The sequence below is a fragment of the Falco rusticolus genome, chromosome 13 (genome assembly GCF_015220075.1).
Source record: "Falco rusticolus isolate bFalRus1 chromosome 13, bFalRus1.pri, whole genome shotgun sequence".
In the NCBI taxonomy this organism is placed as follows: domain Eukaryota; kingdom Metazoa; phylum Chordata; class Aves; order Falconiformes; family Falconidae; genus Falco; species Falco rusticolus.
In genome coordinates this window covers 7059762-7080018 of record NC_051199.1, presented here as the reverse complement: position 1 = coordinate 7080018, position 20257 = coordinate 7059762, and the positions used below count along the sequence as shown (strand labels likewise).

General features: G+C 44.2%; 1 protein-coding gene across 1 annotated transcript; it reads right to left on the bottom strand.

Annotated features, from left to right (window-relative positions):
* Positions 1–15910: 15910 nt before the first annotated feature.
* Positions 15911–17706, bottom strand: LOC119156915 (lysophosphatidic acid receptor 6-like). The gene is made up of 2 exons (XM_037407348.1): positions 17652–17706; positions 15911–16982 (listed from the first exon to the last, which is right to left on the bottom strand). The coding sequence occupies exons 1-2, from the start codon at positions 17697–17699 to the stop codon at positions 16032–16034; spliced, it is 999 nt and encodes a 332-aa protein (XP_037263245.1). The 5' UTR covers positions 17700–17706; the 3' UTR covers positions 15911–16031.
* Between the last annotated feature and the right edge of the window lie 2551 nt (positions 17707–20257).

The window sequence follows — 20257 nt, the reverse complement described above, 5'->3', positions numbered from 1 at the left end:
TTTGAAGCCTGAAATGCTGATACTAAGAACGTGACTGATGCGGTTCTGTAAGTCTAGTTACCGATAAGTCAGCCACCTTGAGAGTTGCCCAGTGCAAAAAAACACAGCTTGTATTGTGAAATTTTGTGTTTGCTTTTGAACATTTACTCTTGGTTCGGTTTTTCATTTCTTGAGGTTGTGTTCATTGCCCCTTGCTCTTAGGAGACTTGAAATAAGTCAGTTCTACCTCCTAATCTTGCTCACACTCTGGCAGAAGGCTGCTTTATTTGACCAAACAGTAGCACATATAAAAGCTTGGCAGTAAAGCCTGCTCTAGGAGAACCATGTGGCAGAGATGCAGTTGAAACCCTAAGATATGGTCCCTGTGATGGCAGCTAGCACCTAATACAATTTAGCTTTTAATACTTGCATATTGCAGTATGGCTCAGTGGCTGCTGTTTAGCTTTACCAGGCAGTGCTCAGTAAGTTGGAGTTTTGGTTTGACTCTAGGACTATCCACTTCCAGGCTCTGATGGACTTTAAAAAAATAAATCTTACTGGAAGTCTATCAACATAGCAGTTAAGAGGAGGTACCTCTGTGTCTCTTCTAAAACATAAATGAGCTCTGTTACAAGTCTACAGCTACATTTAAAGTCCAGTCCCATCCCATGAAATGCAGCCCATTGGGTTTTCTGCACCCTTGGGACAAGGAATGCTTTGGCCATGATGGACCACATAGATTCCAGCAAGGAGGGAAGGACTTGGTTTTTCACCAGCATGATGGGGAGCTCATGTGTGGTGGGAATGGCTGTATTTTGTTAATGTGTCGGGCATGCTTCTGGGCAGGTGGCAGAAGGGCTGCTGTGTCCCTCAGGAAGGCGCAGGGAAGCACGGGCAGTGGGTGCACTTGTCCGCTGCCAGCCTGGTGATGCCACAAGGCATGGGAAGCTCTGTGCTCGCAGGCATCCCACATGGCAGGTCTGCTGGGGGTTGGCTGTCCGCTGCCAGCACGGATGTGGGGTGACTGGTCCACAGGGTGTCCTGGGTGTCACTGGTTTGGTACCAGCAGCTGCTCGCCACAAATCGTCCTTTGGTGTTGGGGATGAAGAGGAATCGTTGGGCCAGTTTTATGCTGTGAAGAATGAAAATATCTGTAGAGCGTTACCCTGTGAAATGGCTCCCTGATGCATGTATCTGAAAATTGGACAGTCCCCATTTTATTACGGTTTATAAGACTTCCAATTGTCCTTACTGGGAATTGATGACAGCCCATTTAGCTCAACATGAACGGCTGTTTGGTATATTATGTTGACACCAAGCTAATGAAAGCCTGTTCTCTCTCTTATACATATATACAAGTTGTTCCTGAGCATTTTGCTGCATAGTTCTGAATTCCACCCAGGACATTATGAAAGTAAGTATTGTGGATGCTGTCACAGCTTCCCAGAGGAAAAAAAGGAATGTTTAGGCAGCTGTATCACCTAAAAAAATAGCTTCCCTTATTAGTGTCCCAGGTCTCAGGTAATGCCTGTTTCTTGCCTTTTTGGTAAGTACAGTTCCTGATGGGGGTGGGTGTGTGTGTTCATGTCCCAGTGAAATCAATGAGGTGCTGCAGCTCCATAGGAAGGAGTGTTTTCAGGATTAAATGAACAGAAAGGAGAGTTTGAGGGGGCAGAGACACTAACAAATACAGGTTGAGCTTTAGTGACTATTTTCAGCTGAAAAAAATTTAAAATCGTAGCATAAAAAGGTGGGTGGAAGCATCTAGACTTCCTGATGTAAGCTGAAGCATTTGTTTTAATGTTTTAGTAATTAAGTTGCTTGTTTTGAAACAATTTTTGTCTAAAAACGCTGAATTAAAATGGTCAAGTAATATGGGAATAAACCAAACACTGTTCATCTTGTGTTAAAAGAAGCATTTATGTTGACCAAAATGTCAACAACACATGACTTTTTTTTTTTGCTGTACTGGAAAACCTGCGATAAAGAACCTAAATTTGGTTTGATCTGATTATTTTTTTTTTTAAATTTACTTCACACGCCAACAGGAGAAATCCCTTGTTTTCTATCCTTATCTAGTTTTAGTTGCCAGCAGGGCCCAATGAGAGTGAAAAGGGAACTGGAGCTTGAAGTGACATTTGGACCATCCAACTTGTACTGAAATTAGGAGCCTTTGCTTTCTAGTATGTAAGGAAATCTCTAGAGGATGACTATACTCAGTTTTGGAGTATCTGCACACCTTAGTTTCCCAGGTTAGACAATATGAACACCCTCATGTGTCAGATATCTTTAATGACTGGTATTTTTAAAAACAAGGCTGCCTTTAGGACAGGGTGATACTGACTGTTGCTTTTCCTGGCTGCTGCGTACACAGCCCCTTGTACGTTGGGCACTTTTGCTTCTCTGTGTGAGGACTAGACTGGCTTCCTCGGAAAAGCAGCTGGTGCTGACCTGCTGTGTCTGCAGCCAAGGAGGTAAGTGCTGAGCAGAAATACCGGTTGGGTGTCCCTGTGTGCTGGTTAGTGGCTGCTGCTTTCAGGCTCTGTTGTGTTAAAGGAAAATCTCTTGATTTGGAGGTTGAAGTTGGAGCCACCTCCACAGCAGCTTCAGCTGATCGCCAAGTGACCTTCCCCATCCCCATAATCTCCTTACATATAGTCCCTTTTCCACAGGGTCCTCATAGCTTCCAGGTGGGTCTTGTGGGGCACAGCTCTCCCCAGCAAGGTGGCACATGTCCCGTGCCCCATCGCGGGGTATGATCCCCAAGAGGTGTCTCCTTTCAAAACACCTGCAGACTGGAGAGATATGCAGCACAGCCCAGAGCCTCAGCCCCTGCCCTTAGCCTGGTAGTCACTGGTCTGTAACTCATGGCCTGCTGGAGGCGACCGGAGGACACTGCAGAGGTGATCTAACATGCAAGGCAGCCTTGCAACTGGGACTGATTATACAGGCTTGGGCACCTCTTCTGTAGGCAGGTCACGTCAGAGGATGGGCTGGAGCTGGGTGCGTTAGTCATGCAGGAAGAGCACACAGTGCAGGGGCTGCTCAGCAATTACCAGCACTTTTAACTCCTTCACTCTTGCTAAAATCTTAAAACAAATGGGTGGGTTGAAGATCCAAGAATCGGCTGTTCCCTTAAGTTTGCTGAGACTATTTGCTCTGGGAGCATTACTATTCACAGTGAATGTGGAAGGTGTTTCTGCCAGTTCTTACTAGCACGAAGATGTTCTCCAGTGGAAGCCAGTACATTATTCTGTTCATTTGGATTAATTAATGTTAAAAGGCCAAGCATGTAATTTCATACTTGAACTTGTGGATCTCTATTCAAATTGAATTGAAATAATGTTATGCAGTGATTGAAATGTTCTCATGGTCTGACCAGAGAAAGAAGTTTCAAAAAAGAAGGAAACTTAATGTTGAAGAGAATCTCTCAAATTACAATTTGACATCTTTTTTCTAGGATGTCACTTTTCCCCTATTTATTATTCATGAAGCACCTTGTTCTCAGTAAAGTAACAGTAATGGCTTTGGTTCAGGCCTCAACTCATTTCTCACTCTTTTCAGATGATGATTTTGTGGTCGCCACTGGTAGAATGACAGTCAGTCCTCACAAGCCTTTCTCCCTTCTCCAGAAGTTAGTGCATGATAAAACTCAAAGCTGTAAGCATAAGCACTGTGGATGCGTGGGGCTTCCTTCTGAAAGCGCCCCGATGCTGGCAGTGTTGTCAGAATGTTACCCTCTAAAAAGTCTGCAGAAGTTTTGGGGGGGTGCAACCTACCGCTGGTGCCCAGGTGCCCTCCTCTGTGACATGGCTGGGTCCAATGGTACCGAGGAGGCCTGAGAAGCACCTCTGGGCGAGTCAGTCATGCAGCTAAGACAGTCACTTAGCAATGCACATCATGAAGAAATTTGGCAAGCTGGGTTTGAGAACTGAAAGAAAACTACAGCTCAGTGTTTTTGAATGATAGTGGCCTTTGTGGTAATTAAACGAGCCTGCACCATGTTAATGGTGAGACTCCAGGGGAGTACTGAAAAATACAGACCGATGGAATTACCCTTTAGAGGAAGATTTGGACCTGACACAGCTGTGGTTTTGGGTTTGGGTGCTGAAAGTAGCAACTTTAGACAGCATTTTATGTAACGTGGCTGAGTTCAGTTTGGTCTCCAAATGGATCGATCATTTTGTAGGCCAAATATTTGGGAGCAATCTAGTAGACTGATGTTATATTGTTATATAAGTATATATATATATATAGAGAGAGAGAGCGTGCTAAGATTAAACACTGGAGGTAGTTACAAAAATGAAAAAAAAAAAAAAAAAAAAGCCCAGGATACAATAAACCATGTACAGACTTGTACACCCACGGTCTAGCTTTGAAATTAGCTGTGTCTGGCTTTGCGTGGCCACTTGCAACCTCAGCTCCTAGTGGGGGAGGCAGGGGATGCTCTGGTGGTTGGCAGCCCCATGCTGCCGGCTTGCTCATGTCACCATTTGTGCGGCCAAATGGTTTTGGTTTTGCAATGATTTTAGCAACATCTCAGGGTGAGTTAGAGCTGTCAGACTAGCTGTGGGGGAAGGGAGTAGCGACGCGGTATGTCGAGCTGGATGCTGGCTCCAAACTTCAGAAAGTGCTGCCCATCCTTGGCCTTCCCCAGTGCTACTGAAGGCTCCCTGCATTATAAGGAGTTTTTGATATATATTTCAAATGCCCCTTTGGATGCAGCATAGTATACATGCAGCTTGCTGGGGGGCTCATGCCCCTTTGTAGGGCACATACCGCAAAGGGGTTGCAGCCTTTCAAGGCTGCCTGCTGGGGTCTGCAGTGCTAATACAACCTTGTCCTTAAAAACTAACAGCACACCCAGTTATTGAGCAATGCTGGAAAAATCCCACGGCACCACATGCGGCACCTGTTTGTGCACAGGTCCTCGTGGTGTAAATGGGGCAGATAGAGAGCAGGAGAGTTCACCTGCTCCTCCCTTGGGCAATGAACGTGGCTGGGAACAGCAAAGAGGTGGTTTCCCACTCTGCCACTGGCAGTAACTCTCTTTAAACATGTTGCATTTCCCTTTGTGGGCAAGGTCATTGTGAAACTGTCCCCTAAGTTGGGGGTCTGGGTCAGGGCAAGTGGGGTTAGCCCCTGGGACCTGCTTGGATGACCATGGTGAAATGGCAGCCGTTGTGGGGCAGACCCTTCGGTTTGCCTGTGTCACAGTGGTTGGTGACTGCTGGGAACAAGCGCTGATCCTCAGCCAAAGCCCCTGTGCCTTGGCTGGCAGTGTGCTACCTCCCTGGCCTGCCAGCTGCAGGGGTGGCCCTTAAATAGGTCTTTCTGTTTATCAGGCGCTTAGTTGTATTTTGGGGACAGCTGCATATTCGAAAAGTCACAGCTGTCAATCTCGCCTCTGCTTGAGCCCAGGACCTGAGAAGGAAATGAGGACCCCAATTAAGGATATTCTCTCTCCTGCCCTACTTTGGTCACTGTTCTCCGTTCAGTTGAAGACATCCAGGTCCCCTGCACTGCCAGGAGGAGCTCCTCTCTCGGCAGCAGCAGGCTGGGTTGCTGAGCGGTGGAAAAAAAATTGCCTGATAAAACTGCTTGAGAAGCATTTTGCAGCATTTGGAAAGGAGACATTTAAAACTGATGCTCATCCACCTCTCCAAGGAAAACGAGCTCTACAGAAGTATGAACAGTTGCAACGTAGCTTGAGTCCCTCTGATACCTGGGAAAGGTTTGCAATAAGCCTTTTGGTTTATCTCTCTCTGAGCTTTATAGCAGCCTTAAAGAAAGATTCAATTAAGATGTCATAAATATAAATGCTTTCTCCTTCTCCCCACCCCAGTATTTTAGTGTTAGCCCATGAAATACATGAGCAAACAACAAACGAACGCAAACCTAGCTGCCTTTATAACAGCAGGTACCAAATGCCAGATTGGTTGGTTGAAACGTTAAGTGGGGAGAGAAAGGCATGTCAGTTCTGTAATGAGGTTTGCAAAGGAAATGCACTTTGCTTTCATTCAGTGCTTTTGATGAAGTGGTTTAATTGCACTAAAAGGTAAATATTTGGTGTCAGTCTCCTTCACAATTTGAATCCATCCAGCATAACTGTTCCTGGAACATCGCTCCTGCCAGAGCTTGCCTGTAGGGGCTTGGTGGGTCTTTACATTTTCGGTTCACTTCTTTCCCCAAATCTGTCATTAACAGCAAGTGCTTGACTGGTTTTATGCTGTGACTGCTGGGAGGGCAGCTCCGTGCGGGGCTGTTTGCAGAAGCTGTAAAATCGATTAATGCCTTTAATATTTGCACCTCTCAGCCCGTGCAGTTTGTTGGCTGCGAAACCTGCAGGCAGTGCCACCTTAGTCCTGTGCAGCTGTAGCAGGGCAGGGTGGCCTCTGCTCGTGGCCACTGGCTTGGCTAAACAGTGAATTTTTTGGGCAAGGAGAAGGTTCTCCGTGTCTGATGCCTGCCTCTGCAGCCTTGGTGGCTGCCACCATCACAGCGCTGGTTCCCAGCAGCAAATGGGGCTGAGGGCTGCTCAGCACCTGCACCGTTAGTGTATGAGGCTGCTTGCATAAATTAGCGTGCCATTAGCTCATCAAATGACCCCTGGTATTCAGCAGGTTGCCTGGCTGTGCCTCGCCTCAGCCAGCTGACAGGCTGGGCTGGCAGCCATGGCGGCGCTGAGGGAGGGAGCTGCCGGCTGGGGCCTGCACGCCCTGCGCCTTGAACCTCCTCACGTTTGGGTTTATATTCGTTGTGTCCATGTCCTGGTGCACGCTCAAACACAGAGTGAGTGAGGGAAGCTTAAACAAATAGTTTAATGCAGAAAACTTTGGTGTTTCCTCACAGAAAGGTGGCTCCACGGGCAGTGTTTTATCACTGGAGCTGTGAGTGTTTCTCTGCAAAATCCTCCCTGGGTATGGGAAATTTTCAAAAGTAATACCGCTTTTCTGACTGCAACTTTTTGTATTTGGCAATGAGATTTGAGGAGAAAGAAGTTAAATCCTTTGCAGTCCATATTTAAAAGAAACCCTTGGGCCTCTGCGTCGAGGCACAGCTGCCTGCAGCTGGGCCTGCCCCCCCCCCAGGCCCTTGGCCCCCTGTCAGGGGCCATCGCAAATGCAGGAGCCCCAGGACATCTTGTGGAGACCAAATCCCAATTGTGGCAGTGTATTTAGGGAAGCATTTGCGGACGGTTGGGGTTTTTTTGGGTTTGTTTTGTTTTTTTAAACAAAGTAAACTAGCTGTGGTGGAGGGCGGCAGGAGGAGAAAGGGCTGGTGCTGCAGCCTGCTCTTGGGGGCTGTGCGGCCTTCCTTTGCCATTTGTCGTTGCTTTGTCATTTTAAAAAATGTGGTAAAGCAAGTAGCTAGCATGGTCAGTGTCAAATGCTGGGCTGCAGCGAGCTCTTTGTGGTGTTGGTAGTGGATGTGATTTGCTCTTGCTGTGCTTTGATGTCAATGGTGTAGCTTGCAAGGGAAAAATACAGAAAGAAGAAAAAAAAGAAGAGGAAAAAAAGGGGGGAGGGGAGGAAGAAAAAAAAAAAGGAAAAAGAAAGGGGGAAAAAAAAAAGAAAGGAAAAAAAGAGAGTGGAGAAAAGCTGTCTTATGTCACCAGGGCTTAACATGGAAAATTTGCAAGGCCATTGAGAGAAATGCATGCAAAATGCATGATTTATTCAAAGAGCTGTGGTTGTATGTGCCTTTTCTTGGCATTTTCCCTTCAGGGCAGTTTAAGGGCAGGAGTTTTCCCCATGAATGTAGCAGTGTTTTGCACAAGGCCTTCAATGCTCTTCACCTGCTGCAGACATTGTCAACTGCTGCCGTGCTGCTTGTGAGCTCACTGTGCCTGCTCAGAGACGCTCCCTCAGCCCTCCGTCATCTCCCACTGCCAGCCTTTGCTGACACTCACTCCCCTTGGGTCAAGGGTGCTGTTGCCAAGATCTTCCAAAGGAGCTTTTCACAGCCAGCACCTGCTGAGGAGAGCTGCTGCTGTTTGCTACTGCTCTTCTTTTTACTGCATTTTTCTTTCCTTCTTTTTTTAATTCTTTCTTTCTTAAAGTTTCTTTCTCCATCAGAAATCTGGTAACAGATGTTGAAAATTGTTCCCATCTAAGGGTGTGAATAGCAGCAAAGTGACAAAAAGGAAGTTAAAGCAAATCAGACACTTGTTTTTGGTTGCATCTACCAACTCCCATCTAGGCATGCAAAAGCAAATCTAAAAAAGGTCTGAAATCTCGCTTACAGTTTAAGGAGCAGCTGATGCCTCTTGAAAAACCTTCAGCCCAGAATGATTCTGTTGCTTTGTCTCTAACTTTTCTTTATTTCTCCTTCATTGTTCTTCCTAGCAAAAGCCCTTTGCATGAAAATGGGACCTTTTGTTTCTCAGGAGCTGATCCATCCCCCTTACTTATTCCTCATTTGGACATTGACCATTGGAGTCTGAGTGTGTCCAGGGAGAGCAATTAAATCAGACCCTCCAGACTCTAATCCTCTGGGATACCGGGCTCATTTCCACAGCAACTGATTGTGATATAGAAAAGGGTTTCTAACCTCAGGTGGATTAAGTATGCAGCAGAAGTTAAGTGAACGTGGCTGTAATGGAGAGTGGGGTGCAGTAATACAGAAAATGTAAGTTACAGCAGTGAACTACCTTTCTGACAGGGATGTTTTCCCAGAGTCCTCCAAGGAGCAAAAGAACTGAAATTTGCATGTTCTGTTTCCAGCAATATTTGAAACCCCACTTCTTCCCTGGAGGCTGTGAATCCTAGAGCTGTAGGTGCGTGATCGGCTGCCCCTTTGCTCCAGTGGGCCACCTGCAACACATCTCTGCCTCAGAGCTGGTTTGTCACCTGCCATAGGCTTGTGGTGCCCCTTCTTCATCTTGTTGGGTTTGGGAATGGTACTTTGTGCTGTCTTCATTAATACATGTGCTGGCTTTGGCTGGGATAGAGTTAATTTTCTTCCCAGTAAGCTGGTGTGGGGCTGTGTTTTGGATTTGTGCTGGGAACAGTGTTGATAACAAGGGGATGTTTTCCTCGCTGCTGAGCAGCGCTCACACGGAGCCAAGGGCTCTTCTGCTTCTCACCCCACCCTACCGGCGGGGACATGGGGGTCACAAGGAGCTGGGAGGGGACACAGCCGGGACAGCTGGCCCCACTGACCACGGGGATATTCCATACCATGAGATGTCTGCTTAGCATATAAAGCTGGGGGAAGGAGGATGAAGGGGGGAACGTTTGGAGTGATGGCATTTGTCTTCCCAAGTAGCCATTACACATGATGGACCCCAGCTTTCCTGGAGATGGCTCAACACCTGCTGATGGGAAGCAGTGAATGAATTCCTTGTTTTGTTTTGCTTGTGTGCAGCTTTTGCTTTACCTATTAAACTGCCTTCATCTCAAGCCACAATTTTTCTCACTTCTCTGATTCTCTTCCCCATCCTGAAGCAGGGGGAGTGAGTGAGCAGCTGTGTGGGGTTAGTTGTCAGCTGGGGTTAAACCACGACATACTCAAAATATCACAAAACTTTCCTAGGTGTCCTTGAACTCACCAGCAAAGTGCTTCCTTCATATTGGCTCTCTGTCAGGATGACCTTCAAGCTTTGCTGCTTTGACATTTTGTATTTATCCAAGAAAATAATAATTTGTACCCTGAACAGTATTGCCAAAACTTTGGTAAGAGAGATTTTGTGACCTATGTGGTTCTGTTTACATCTCTGTTTAAAGGACATGTAAACACGAGGTGGGAGTTGGATTGTAAACCTAATGTAACTAAGAAGAATGTTGAAAATAAGATTCTCGGATGTATGCAGTGGAGTTCTGGAAAAAACAAACAATCTGACGCAAACCAAACAGTTTTCAGTATGGGAGTCTGGCTGCTGTGTTGTGCAAGTTGGACAACCTCATAGACTAGAAGTTAGAATCAGTATATTTACCCGCAGGATCACATTTTTGATTGCCAGAAAGTGGGAGAAAGATTTGGGGTGTCTTTTAAAGATGTTTTGTGATAGGTGTATGTGGACATCCCAAGGCAAGTGATGCAGGCTAGTTTGATAGCACAATAAAGTATAATGATTATGTGGATGGTGTGATTATGTCCAGAAATGAAATCTAGGATAAGACTCAGTGATACTGCTTGATTTTTTTTCCCCGTTGTTCCAAAACAATGAAACATAACTCTTCTTGCCTCTGTTTTGTGTTGCAAAGGTGAGTCAAAGACCTAATTGCAAAGACTTTGCAATTAAAGGTCTTGTTATTGCTATCAGGTTTGAGTTTTGCCTTGCCATTATAGTTGTTTTCCAATGCAAAAGTGTCCAGCCCATTGCTTTACCTCCTCCATCTCCTAGTAGCCTGAATGGTTTTACTTCTGAGGAACCATAAGGCAAGGTGGTCAGGCTGTGGGTTTGACTTGTGTGATGTGGCTCCTTTCATAGGATTTTTGCAGTGAGAGACAGGTAGAGGTGAGAAGGGCCTGGAATAGCCCATCCCCATTCGATTCATCATTGGAGGCTGGATGGAAGACCCCAGGGCACCTCAAATGGGAGCAAATACCCCTTGTCACAGAGCAGGATCCTGCCCCAAGGTCCCAAGAGGTCTCTGCACAGCCGCAGACGGAAGCGGCAGCAAGAGACTGAACTCAGAATGAGATGAGAACTTTTTTTGGCTCAGGGTTTCTTTTATCTTCTCACTGCTTGTATAAAACGGTCTACATAAACATATTTATTATTAACACCAAGTTATTTTACTCTGCATGAGGGAAACAAATCTATCTGCAGGGCTTTTACAGCCATGCCAACCTTGGTCTGTCAAAAGTCCCATTCCTTTATTTCTGGCACCTTCCAGCTGCGACGTTTTCAAGCCCCTGCACTTCCTATTAGCAAAAATGAAGTCAGACTGGTCTCTACGGTCTGCAACTTCTCATGCTTTCCTAAGCTCCTTTTTAGACTGAGTAAAGCTATTTCAAACACTGTCCTTTGTTGTCTCAGATACTATGACTGGCTGAGTGGGACCAGGTTAGGTGATGATCTCTGGGAGGTAGTTTTACTTCTAGGTAAAAAGTTAGTACTTAACAGGGAAGGGTCAAGATTGTGTTGGTGTACTCTGAAGTGTAATCTAAACTGGATTTCTTGGGTTTGTAATGCTTGGTTTTGGATTAACAATGGCTTGGCAGTGTTTATTGCTCTAAACTGCTGATACTTGCTCTCAAATATAATCCCAGTTTAATGCCTCTTTTGTCTTGGAATAGAGAGGAGGATTAATTGGAATCTGTAGCATACAGCAGACATGAGGGTTCACATCCTTTGGTGTCTGCAAATGGCACTGATTCAGCTTTTCTTCCTAGGAAATGCTTCTGATTCTTCATAGATTTTTGGTTGTATCAGTATCCCACAGCAACTTTTTTATCACATTAGATAATGTGGTAAATGTCATTCTTTTGGAATGACAGTATATAAAAATTAGAATAATAATAACTGAGATAAAATGAAGGAGGTTGTAGGTGTCTTTTGCTTTCCACTAAAGCTAAAGACATTGTTTCATTAGATTTTGTTGCTATGGTAGAAGTTTCTCAGTAAGCAAGAAACCCAATGGAGGGAAGTCTCAGCTTTTCTAGAGAGTTCAGTGCCTCCAAAAAGCTGAAAACAGAGGAATGTGAAATGGAAGGAAGGATGAATTTAACAGAGCTGAGTAAGGGAAGCTGAAGCATTTAATTGTACTGTTGCTTTGCACTGGCCAGTTGCAAATCTAGGAGCAAACTGCTCAGGTCAGGATTGAGAGTCAGAGTATCCTCCCACCGAAACTGGACATGTTCAGGACGCTGCATGCCTCTGTCATACCAAGGTCAGTAATGGGAGTGCTCTGTCACTTTACTGTGTCACTGAAGACAGTTTTGCTTCTTCATGAGACTTCCATCTCATACCACCAGTAAATGCAGCAGATTAAAAGAGCACACAAACAGCTTTCCCCTGTGGGGAAATACCTGTGGAGTGAGCTGGGGTGTGATTTTTGCATGTGCCTGTCTGTAATACTCCACTTTCACAGCAAAAATAACTATTTCACACTTGTCTGTGAGGGTTTTCTCAGTGGGCTTCTACCTAGTATCCAGAGTGCTATAAATTCATCTTTATCTCATGGTGCTGTCTTTCTGCAGAGAAAACAAAGGACAATTAAGCTCTCTAGTTGCAATAGAAATGTTAAAAACACTTTGAGAGGAGCGTAAGCACATGAAGATTTCTATAAAAGCCTATACGTTTTGCTTGAGACTTGCTTTTCTGAGATTTTTCTCATTACCACTGATGACAGATGTGGCATTGCTCATGGTAAATATTTTGTTTCATTCATTGTATGTGGATATCTTTTATAAAACATAAAAGGCAATAGTGAAATCTGTAGGAGATACTGTGTGTCTGGTACCTGTGCTGATTGTTTCTCTTTGGGAAAAGAATACTTTGGTTGGGATTTCCGTGGTTATATGCAAATATCAGCAGTGATGTTTTCTTATAAACCTTTTTCCTTCCCAATCCAAGCAGATACTTCCTAAGCCCAAAACACAAGATAACAGCCATACTAGAAGAGAAGAAATTTGGAAATCAAAGGAAAGATGTGCAGAGTGGATACCTAAGTTTGAGCTTCACTGCTTTCCCAGGTGAGTGAGGCTGCAGGAACTGGGACACTTGGCTTGTTTAAGTGTGAAATATCAAAGCTGCTGAAACGCATGCCCAGCCTTTTAGTGAAACTTGCAAATAAATGAGTAGGGAAATTACTTATGTGAATTCGATACAGGCATGGATGTCTGCAAGACAAATCTCTTGGCAAGAAATCTGGCAGTTTCAGGGTGCATTTTGTGAAAAGCCTCTCAAATGAAATGGCTTGGCTTGTCCAAAGGGTGAAGTTCCCCAGCAGAGCAGCTTCACCATCTCCCATGACCTGCTATGCTTTCAGTGCTGATTTAAAACCTTTCCCTTTCCCTATCCAAATACAAAAACAAATGCAAGTGGAAGAAGTGCTTCATAACAGCTTTCTGTGGCCCATTCTCATTCTAACAATTTTTAGCTAAGAACTGTATGTGTTAGGAGTGAATCCTCAGTCAAAATCCTTGGGTCTGCTTTTTTTTTTTTTCCCTTAGATAAATCATTACCTGTATTCTGGGAAGCCTGTGATGGCTTTAGATTGCAGACTTTCAGGGTTGTTGGTTTTTTTTTTTTTCTCCTTTTATTTCTTAGCTACGAAAGACCCTATGTCTTTAATATTTCTTAGCTATTAAAGACCCTATGTCTTTAATATCGTCTTGGTGCAAACAAACCTCTGTAGTCTTGCTAGTTACCCAGTGTCGTGATTTGGATATAAAGCCGTACAAATGAAAAAGCTCTTACAGCTACCCAGCTGAGCAGGGGAGGGTTCAGACCACACCAGGTTTGACCTGGAAAGTGAATGTTCAGAGGCTTAGAAGCAATAAGATTCAGCAGAGAACATTTGAGTAGAAAATTTTGCCTTTACAAAATTATCATTTCCCCAGGAATCTAGAATAAAAGTTGTTACCCTGCCTTGATAATTAGTGCTCCCTTAGAGCTGGCAGAGCACTGCGAGCCATGTGTAGAGCTCAGATGGTGTCCACAGATCTGTGGGCAGATGCTAGTTTTTCTACATCTCAGCCTGTTTGTTTCTAGAAAAATCAATGGCCAGAAACGCTGTAGAAACATAGGGGAGAGGCTTGAGAGAAGAAGAAATGCCTCAAGCACTTTTAACTTGTCCTTTGTACGGTTTTAACTATGCTTAATTTGGTCAGCATCCCTGCCTTTTTTAACCAGTATGTTATTTTCAGAAATAGGTAGGTAAGCAAGAAGCCGAAAATTCCTAAATTTATTATTCATCACACTGCTGTCTACCGGTACTCTGAATGAAATTACAGTGCGAGTTACTTTGATCTGTGGGACCAAGGACAGCAGGATAACAATGAAGAACAAGCATATTTAGAAATGGAAAAAAAGATGAGCAACAGAGGAAGCATAAAACTACAGGTGAGCTTCTAGTCTCAGTTATAGCACTGTAAGTCCAACGTCATGTCAGTAAAACTAATGGAGCTGCCTCAGGCTATAGAAAAGCAATTGCAATCAGTTTTCTCATGCTTTGGTATCTTCTGCCTCCTGAGGTACTGACAAAATCCCTGATGCCTATATTCAGGCATTATCAGCTAAATGGAGGCCCTCTTGGCATGGCCCACTGCTTTTGAAATAAATCTTCTCTATCAGCAATATTTTGTTCTATTATTTGTTCTAACTCTGCTGCCAAAAGGAGCCTGAAGTCTCAGTGGTAAAAGTTTTGTGTCTACCGAAGTAAGGTTAGTTAAGAGATAAGGTACGAGAAGGAGATGATGAAGATTCAGTATTTGCTGGAAGGGAAGCTAGTCAGATATTCTCAATTTACTGAGGGAATTGTTGCTGGAATATCCTGGTGGGTTTTGTTTTCATGCACTTGAATATAACCAGGACATGACTAGTGTAAACACATAGTCCCTATATCCTTGGAAGCATGGTTCATCACCAGAACACCAAAAGGACTCTGTAAACAGCAGCACACATTACATCTTGTGTTGGGACAGTGTTTGCTTCCTCAGCAGCTGAACTTCTTTGGTACAGTCTTGTACATAGCTGTAGCAACTTCAGAAAATTTCACTTTACAGACTGGAATCTCCACATGAAAAATTGCCAGCATGGGGAAGAAATCAGTACATGGTTTGTGCATTATCCTTCTCAAAAGCGTACAGAGAAAAGACAGTTCAAAGCCTGCCTGCTTAGATGAGGTGTGGCAAGTATCCAGCTCAACGTGAATATCAAACCCAGTTGTTTTGGTTGTCATCATCCTCACCACTCAGGAAAGTGGCAGATTGCTGCTGGGGTAGTGGCAGAGGCAGTGATGGGGGTCCCCCAGCTTACTAGCTGCCTCTCTCTGGGCTGGATGTCTGTTGTCATTCACTTTATCTAGATGCCTGTGAGCACTGATATGAAGTAACTAACTGGCATGTTAAGCTCTTGCTGGTGGATTTGTTTGTTTTTGTTTTTTACTGCCTTGTTTGTTTGGGAAGTGGTAGTGCTCAGCTTGCTCCAAGGTCTGAAAGGTTGCTTCCCCCCTGGGATCCTCCTGTGTGCTGGCTGCTGTTACCTTATCCCCCAGTAAGGTGGGGGATGTTCCTTCAGATTCCTGTGTTTGCCACTACATTGGACTTGGGCTTTTTATTTCATGCTTTTGTTTGGTTTGGCTCTGTTCATAAAATTAGGTTTGTAACCAAGCAGGAAGGAACAGATAAAAGCTTGCAAGTAGAAGAGGAGCTGGTGAGAAAGCCTGGAACTGGGATAGTCAATTCATCGGAGCTATCTGGGGACTTGAGCTAGTGGCCATATTAGTTAGAAGTACGATGTGGTGGGCACAAGACCTGCCGCTGAAACAGGTGTTGCATCTTGCAGAGCAAGTCAGCCAGTGGAGGAATGGCATAGAAATCTTGCTATACCCATGTTAATGTAAAGCTGCCTTTGGATTTAGTTACAATCTTTTTTTTTTTTTTTTAATAATTTTTTTTTTAAATAAGCCTGACATGTGTGCATGTATGTGAGCATGGGCATACATGATCAGGGCAGGGGAGGCAACAGAATTTAGTCTGAAGCCTTTTACCATAAGTTCCAAGTCTCTGTCTCGGCAGTCCAAGTCTGTAGTGACTGAAGCCCTGAGGAATGTTTCCAGGTGTGGTGTAGACAGGGAGGGTGAAAAAGTCTGCCACATGTGAGTGAACAATTTATTTTATAATTTTTTTCAAAGTAAAGAGGAATCACATCCAAAGAGATATGCATCACCATTTATAGGAACAATTCAATTTCTTTTTACCTGAAAATGCAAACACAAAACGTTATGGAAGGAAATAAAAAAAGTTAGGACCTGTCTCCTGGGAATGGGCAGTTCTGTTTTTTATGAAATCTTTTCAGACCTGAATATTTGAAGTATGTACTTCCCACAAAAACCTCTCCACACATCATCCCAAGTAACTAACATGCAGCATATGGATCAAGGCTTTCGCGTGGCTGTTTTTTCACTATTTTGTAATGGGTCTTCCAAGGACTCCTTTAAAACAAAATAATAGCACACCCCATCAAGACAGCAGTTCAGGTTTGCCCAGCAAAGGGTGATCTGAATGATATCTCGTAACACTTGCTGAAAACTGGTGTGAATTATGTTATTCTTCACCAAAAAGTACACCAAGTATGCCACGTGGTACGGTGTGAAACAGACCAAAAACGCAACAAGGTTTGTCACCACTATCTTCTCTGCCCTAGTGATATGTGTTTGGGGGTTGCCTGTTTTTCTGTGCTTTCTCAAGCACCTGATGGTCTGAGCAGTGCAGAAGGTCATGGCTGCCATGCTGCCAAAGAAGATGGTCTCCAAGGCGCTTAACAGGCCTGCATTTTCCCACGTGCTCTTGGAGAAATTATGGAAGCAGGATGAGATGTTCTGGCCCTTTCCATGCAGTTGGAAAGTACAGACCGTCCCAGCTGAAGTGCCCAGGCAGATGACAGCACAGACCATAGCAGCTTTCTTGGTGGATCGCAGGATGGGAGCTGTGAAAGGGTGCTGGATAGCAATGTATCGGTCTACACAGATGCAGAAGGAGATGAGGATGCTGCCATACATGTTTACAAAGTAAAGGCTCTCCAAGGTGGAGCAAAATACAGACCCCAAGTTCCAGTGGTCCTGAAGGTGATAGGAAATGATTTTAAAAGGAAGAGTAAACAGCAGCAAAGTATCCAGGAAAATAAGGGCTATCATGTAGACTGTAGATTCTGACAGCTTTTTAACTTTAAAAAACAGGAACGACAGAGCCATCACGTTGAACAGCAATCCCAGGGTAAATGTGGGGGTGTATGTGATGAGCTGGAACAGTTCCACAATAGTGCTGATATTGCTCTTGCCATGGGTGTCATTCATATTTCCAGGTGTGCTGGAAGAGAATAAAATCACCTTCCCCATAAGGAAGAATGAAAATCACATTTAAGACATGGTACAAATGCTGATGAGGTCTCTATGTGTCCACAGACCTGGAGATGCTTTTTCCTCTTGTGCTGCTTAGTGCTAAATTGGAGCTCTCGGTAACATGGAGCTGCTCAGTGGCAAGGGGTCTTGAGGCAAGGTTGTGCTCGAGGAGCAAGGCTTTCTGGGGTCCAAACGTTACTTGCACTATTACCTGTTACCCCAGACAATGCTGCCCTATAATTTAGGCTGGACAGAGTATAAATATGACTGCACCATCCCCTTGGAGTGATGCGATCTCTTTGCAGAGCCAGGGTAGCAGCCCCTGATTTTAGTGTTACTTGGATTATGACAATGGAAGCAATTAGCTGGGTCAGGTTTCTTGAATCTCAAGCTATTGTAAGAGACCTTGGGGAGCCAAGAGCACAAGGGTCCCCAGTGTTTATTAATGTGAAGCTCCCAAACAGTCGTTGCCATCCTGCACCCTCTCCCACCACCACTGGGCACAGAAGGGCTGTGATTACCTCTGCCCCTTCTGACAAGCTTGCTAAAAGCAGCAGGCAGGAAGTTTCAAACCGGCTATTCGCAGCAGAGGTTAAATCTTTAGAAGAAGAATGTAATTTAAAAACATAAGCTTTTGTCTAAACCAGCCAGACTTACCACAGCGGATAAATTTGCATCTGCAGAGACAGAGATTTCAGAGAACATGCAGCTGGTTTCTCCTCCACAAAGAGGGGACAAAAAACGTCGAGGTAGGCACCGCACCCTCTGAGCAGGGGTCATGAAGTAATTCTCTTCTTTAGAAGAAGGGTGCTGGTTTGATCCTGCCCTCAGACTCTCCTGATAAGAAGCAGGAAGGCTCTCATTGGTTTCTGCTACACTGGTCTCAGCCAGAACAGCTTACAAATGCAAACGCCACAGGTCCTTTCTTCCAGCCAGTTCCGTCACAGCAAATGTAACCTGTAAATAAAGCCTTTCAGAGATCTTTCTGTCAGCACCCAGAAATTATTTTTGCCTACTGTTCTCTAATTGTTATTACTATGACCTAGTGCCTTTCCTACACGAGTTACTGACCTGCGTTCTGTTTCATTTCAGATTTGTCAACTGATTGTCAACTGTGCAGTAAGAGTTCCTGTTCTGCCGATTAAGTCACTCCCCGAGTATTTCAGAGGTAAGCTCTCCCGTGCTGTGGTTTGAGAGCAATTCAGATCAGCAAAAAGGAAATTTATTTCTTGCTTAAAACCTAGCAATTACTGTTAGGAAGCTAGAGCAGGTTGGCTGTTTGCTGCTTAGGGACACACTGATGCCAGGTGAATGATTCTTTAAGTGACTAGTTTAATTTACAGAAGTGAGAAAACCAGCTCCAGAAACCCAGTATGATGAGGAGAATGGGGTGCTGGTGGGGCTGTGGGTGCAGCGGGGTGTGTACCTCCGGCAGCATCAGGTGCAGGGATCCAGCCACAGCTTCTGTCCTGCTGTGGCAGGTGTAGGTTTTACTCAGTTCCTTGCAGAAGGCAGTGCTGCTGGCTGTGTAAAGCACTTAGGCTCTTTTTTTTTGCAGAGCACCGCTGCCTGTAAGGCATGAGAGGGGACATGGCTCACTGGGGCAGCCTGTTTTGCTGCTGTCTGTGAGGGACTGAGGGGAGTTTGAGGGGAAATAATGAAATTCCCTCACTCAAATAAAACAAAAAGCATGGGAAAGCCTGAGTTTGTGAAGCACTTGGGGATCCAAGTGGCTGGAGGGGAGAAGCACTCCTTGTTATGCTGCAGGTTGTTCGCTGCCTGGGATTTAAACCCCACTGCAGCCATGGGGCTGGAGAGTTTGTTGGGAGCTGCACTGGGTCATTCAGGTGGCCTGTGGTATATGAGGGGGTTACACTGATGAACTGGACAGAGCTACTGCCCTCAGACAGCTACTGCTACATACAGGGTGGCCCAGGCTAGGCAACCTAGTATGCTGGGTCCCCTGTGGCCAGTGAAGCACTGTGAGCCTAACGCTGGGAGGCAACACACTACTGAAAGCCAAAAGGTTTAAAGTTAATTAAGGAATTACTGAAAAGTAATAAATATTGACAAAGTTCTTAATTGCGTCTGTAAGAGATTTCTTTAGTCTTTTTTTTTCCTTTTTTTTTCTTCAGTCTTTTTTTGTTTGTTTTGTTTTTTGATAGTGTGTCTAGGAAATTCTGGGTCTAGAGAAATAGAATTGCAGCTTCTTACCAAGATTTTTACCTCTGAAAAATCTAGCTATGATTCAAAGACCTTTTAGACTAGAGTCTTGTGTAGATTTATAAACAAAACAGAAAAAAATTAAAGCATAAATGCAAAGGGTAACTGTTCATTCTTAAAAAAAGAAGTAGATATGTTATAAACAAAACAAGTTATGTAAAATATACTTAGTTTTCATATCTGGTAGCAAGAGGAAAGCTTTTAAGGCAAGGTTTCACTACAATGAAATATTCTCTCTTGGCATCTTACCTTTGTGCTGTCTCTGGCTCTGGTTTTGTACTTTTTCTCCTCAGCTTGTAGAATTCTCAAGTCTTGTGTTTTCTTTTAAGGCAGTGGAGTGAGCTGCATGCAAAATAACTTCTGTACAGGATGTCTGAAAGTGTGGAGTGCTTCTGATTTTCGTTTCATGACGTACTTCCATTACAACATCGGTCTCCCCACACTGTGTCTGCATATGCATACTATGTACATAGTATGTCACGCAGAGCTCGTATAAGGATGTAAATACATGGCTTTGTGGGGCTAGCGTCTCTGTGAGTCACCCATCTAAAATACTTTCCAGTAACAGAGAAGGGAATTCTGACCCTACAGACCTTTCTCTGATTTTTTTTCTACAAGACGTGACTTTTTTGGTTGCATGTAACATCCGTGGGTAGAGTATTATCTGTCAAAATGTGCTTTAAGCTAAATCCTGAGATGTCGTTGATTCCCTTACTTTTCATCATACCAAAAAGGAAAAACAGATAATTTATTTTCAGAGGTAATCTGATACGGTCACTTCAGGTTGGTATTTTAAAAAAAGACAAAGGTCACTTCTAAATCTGTTTATACTACTAGCGAACAGTGAATGTACCCATGGAGAGTGTCTGGTGCTGATTTTGTTCAGGGGGGAAGGGAATATTTTTTTTTTCCACCATTGTGTGCATGTTTGCAATCTTCTTACCAAAGGGGAAAAGAAAGGCCAGAGGGGTAGTTTTGCTTATTTCTCTGCAAACCCCTTAAATATCAAAACCGAGGATTATATTGGTTGAATTCAAACT

Bases quoted from the DNA above. Each gene is read 5' to 3' on its own strand.
- LOC119156915 (XM_037407348.1), bottom strand. From the start codon at position 17,699: ATGTTCTCTGAAATCTCTGTCTCTGCAGATGCAAATTTATCCGCTGTG. The intron at 16,983-17,651 runs GTAAGTCTGGCT...CTTATGGGGAAG, and splicing joins ATGCAAATTTATCCGCTGTG to GTGATTTTATTCTCTTCCAG.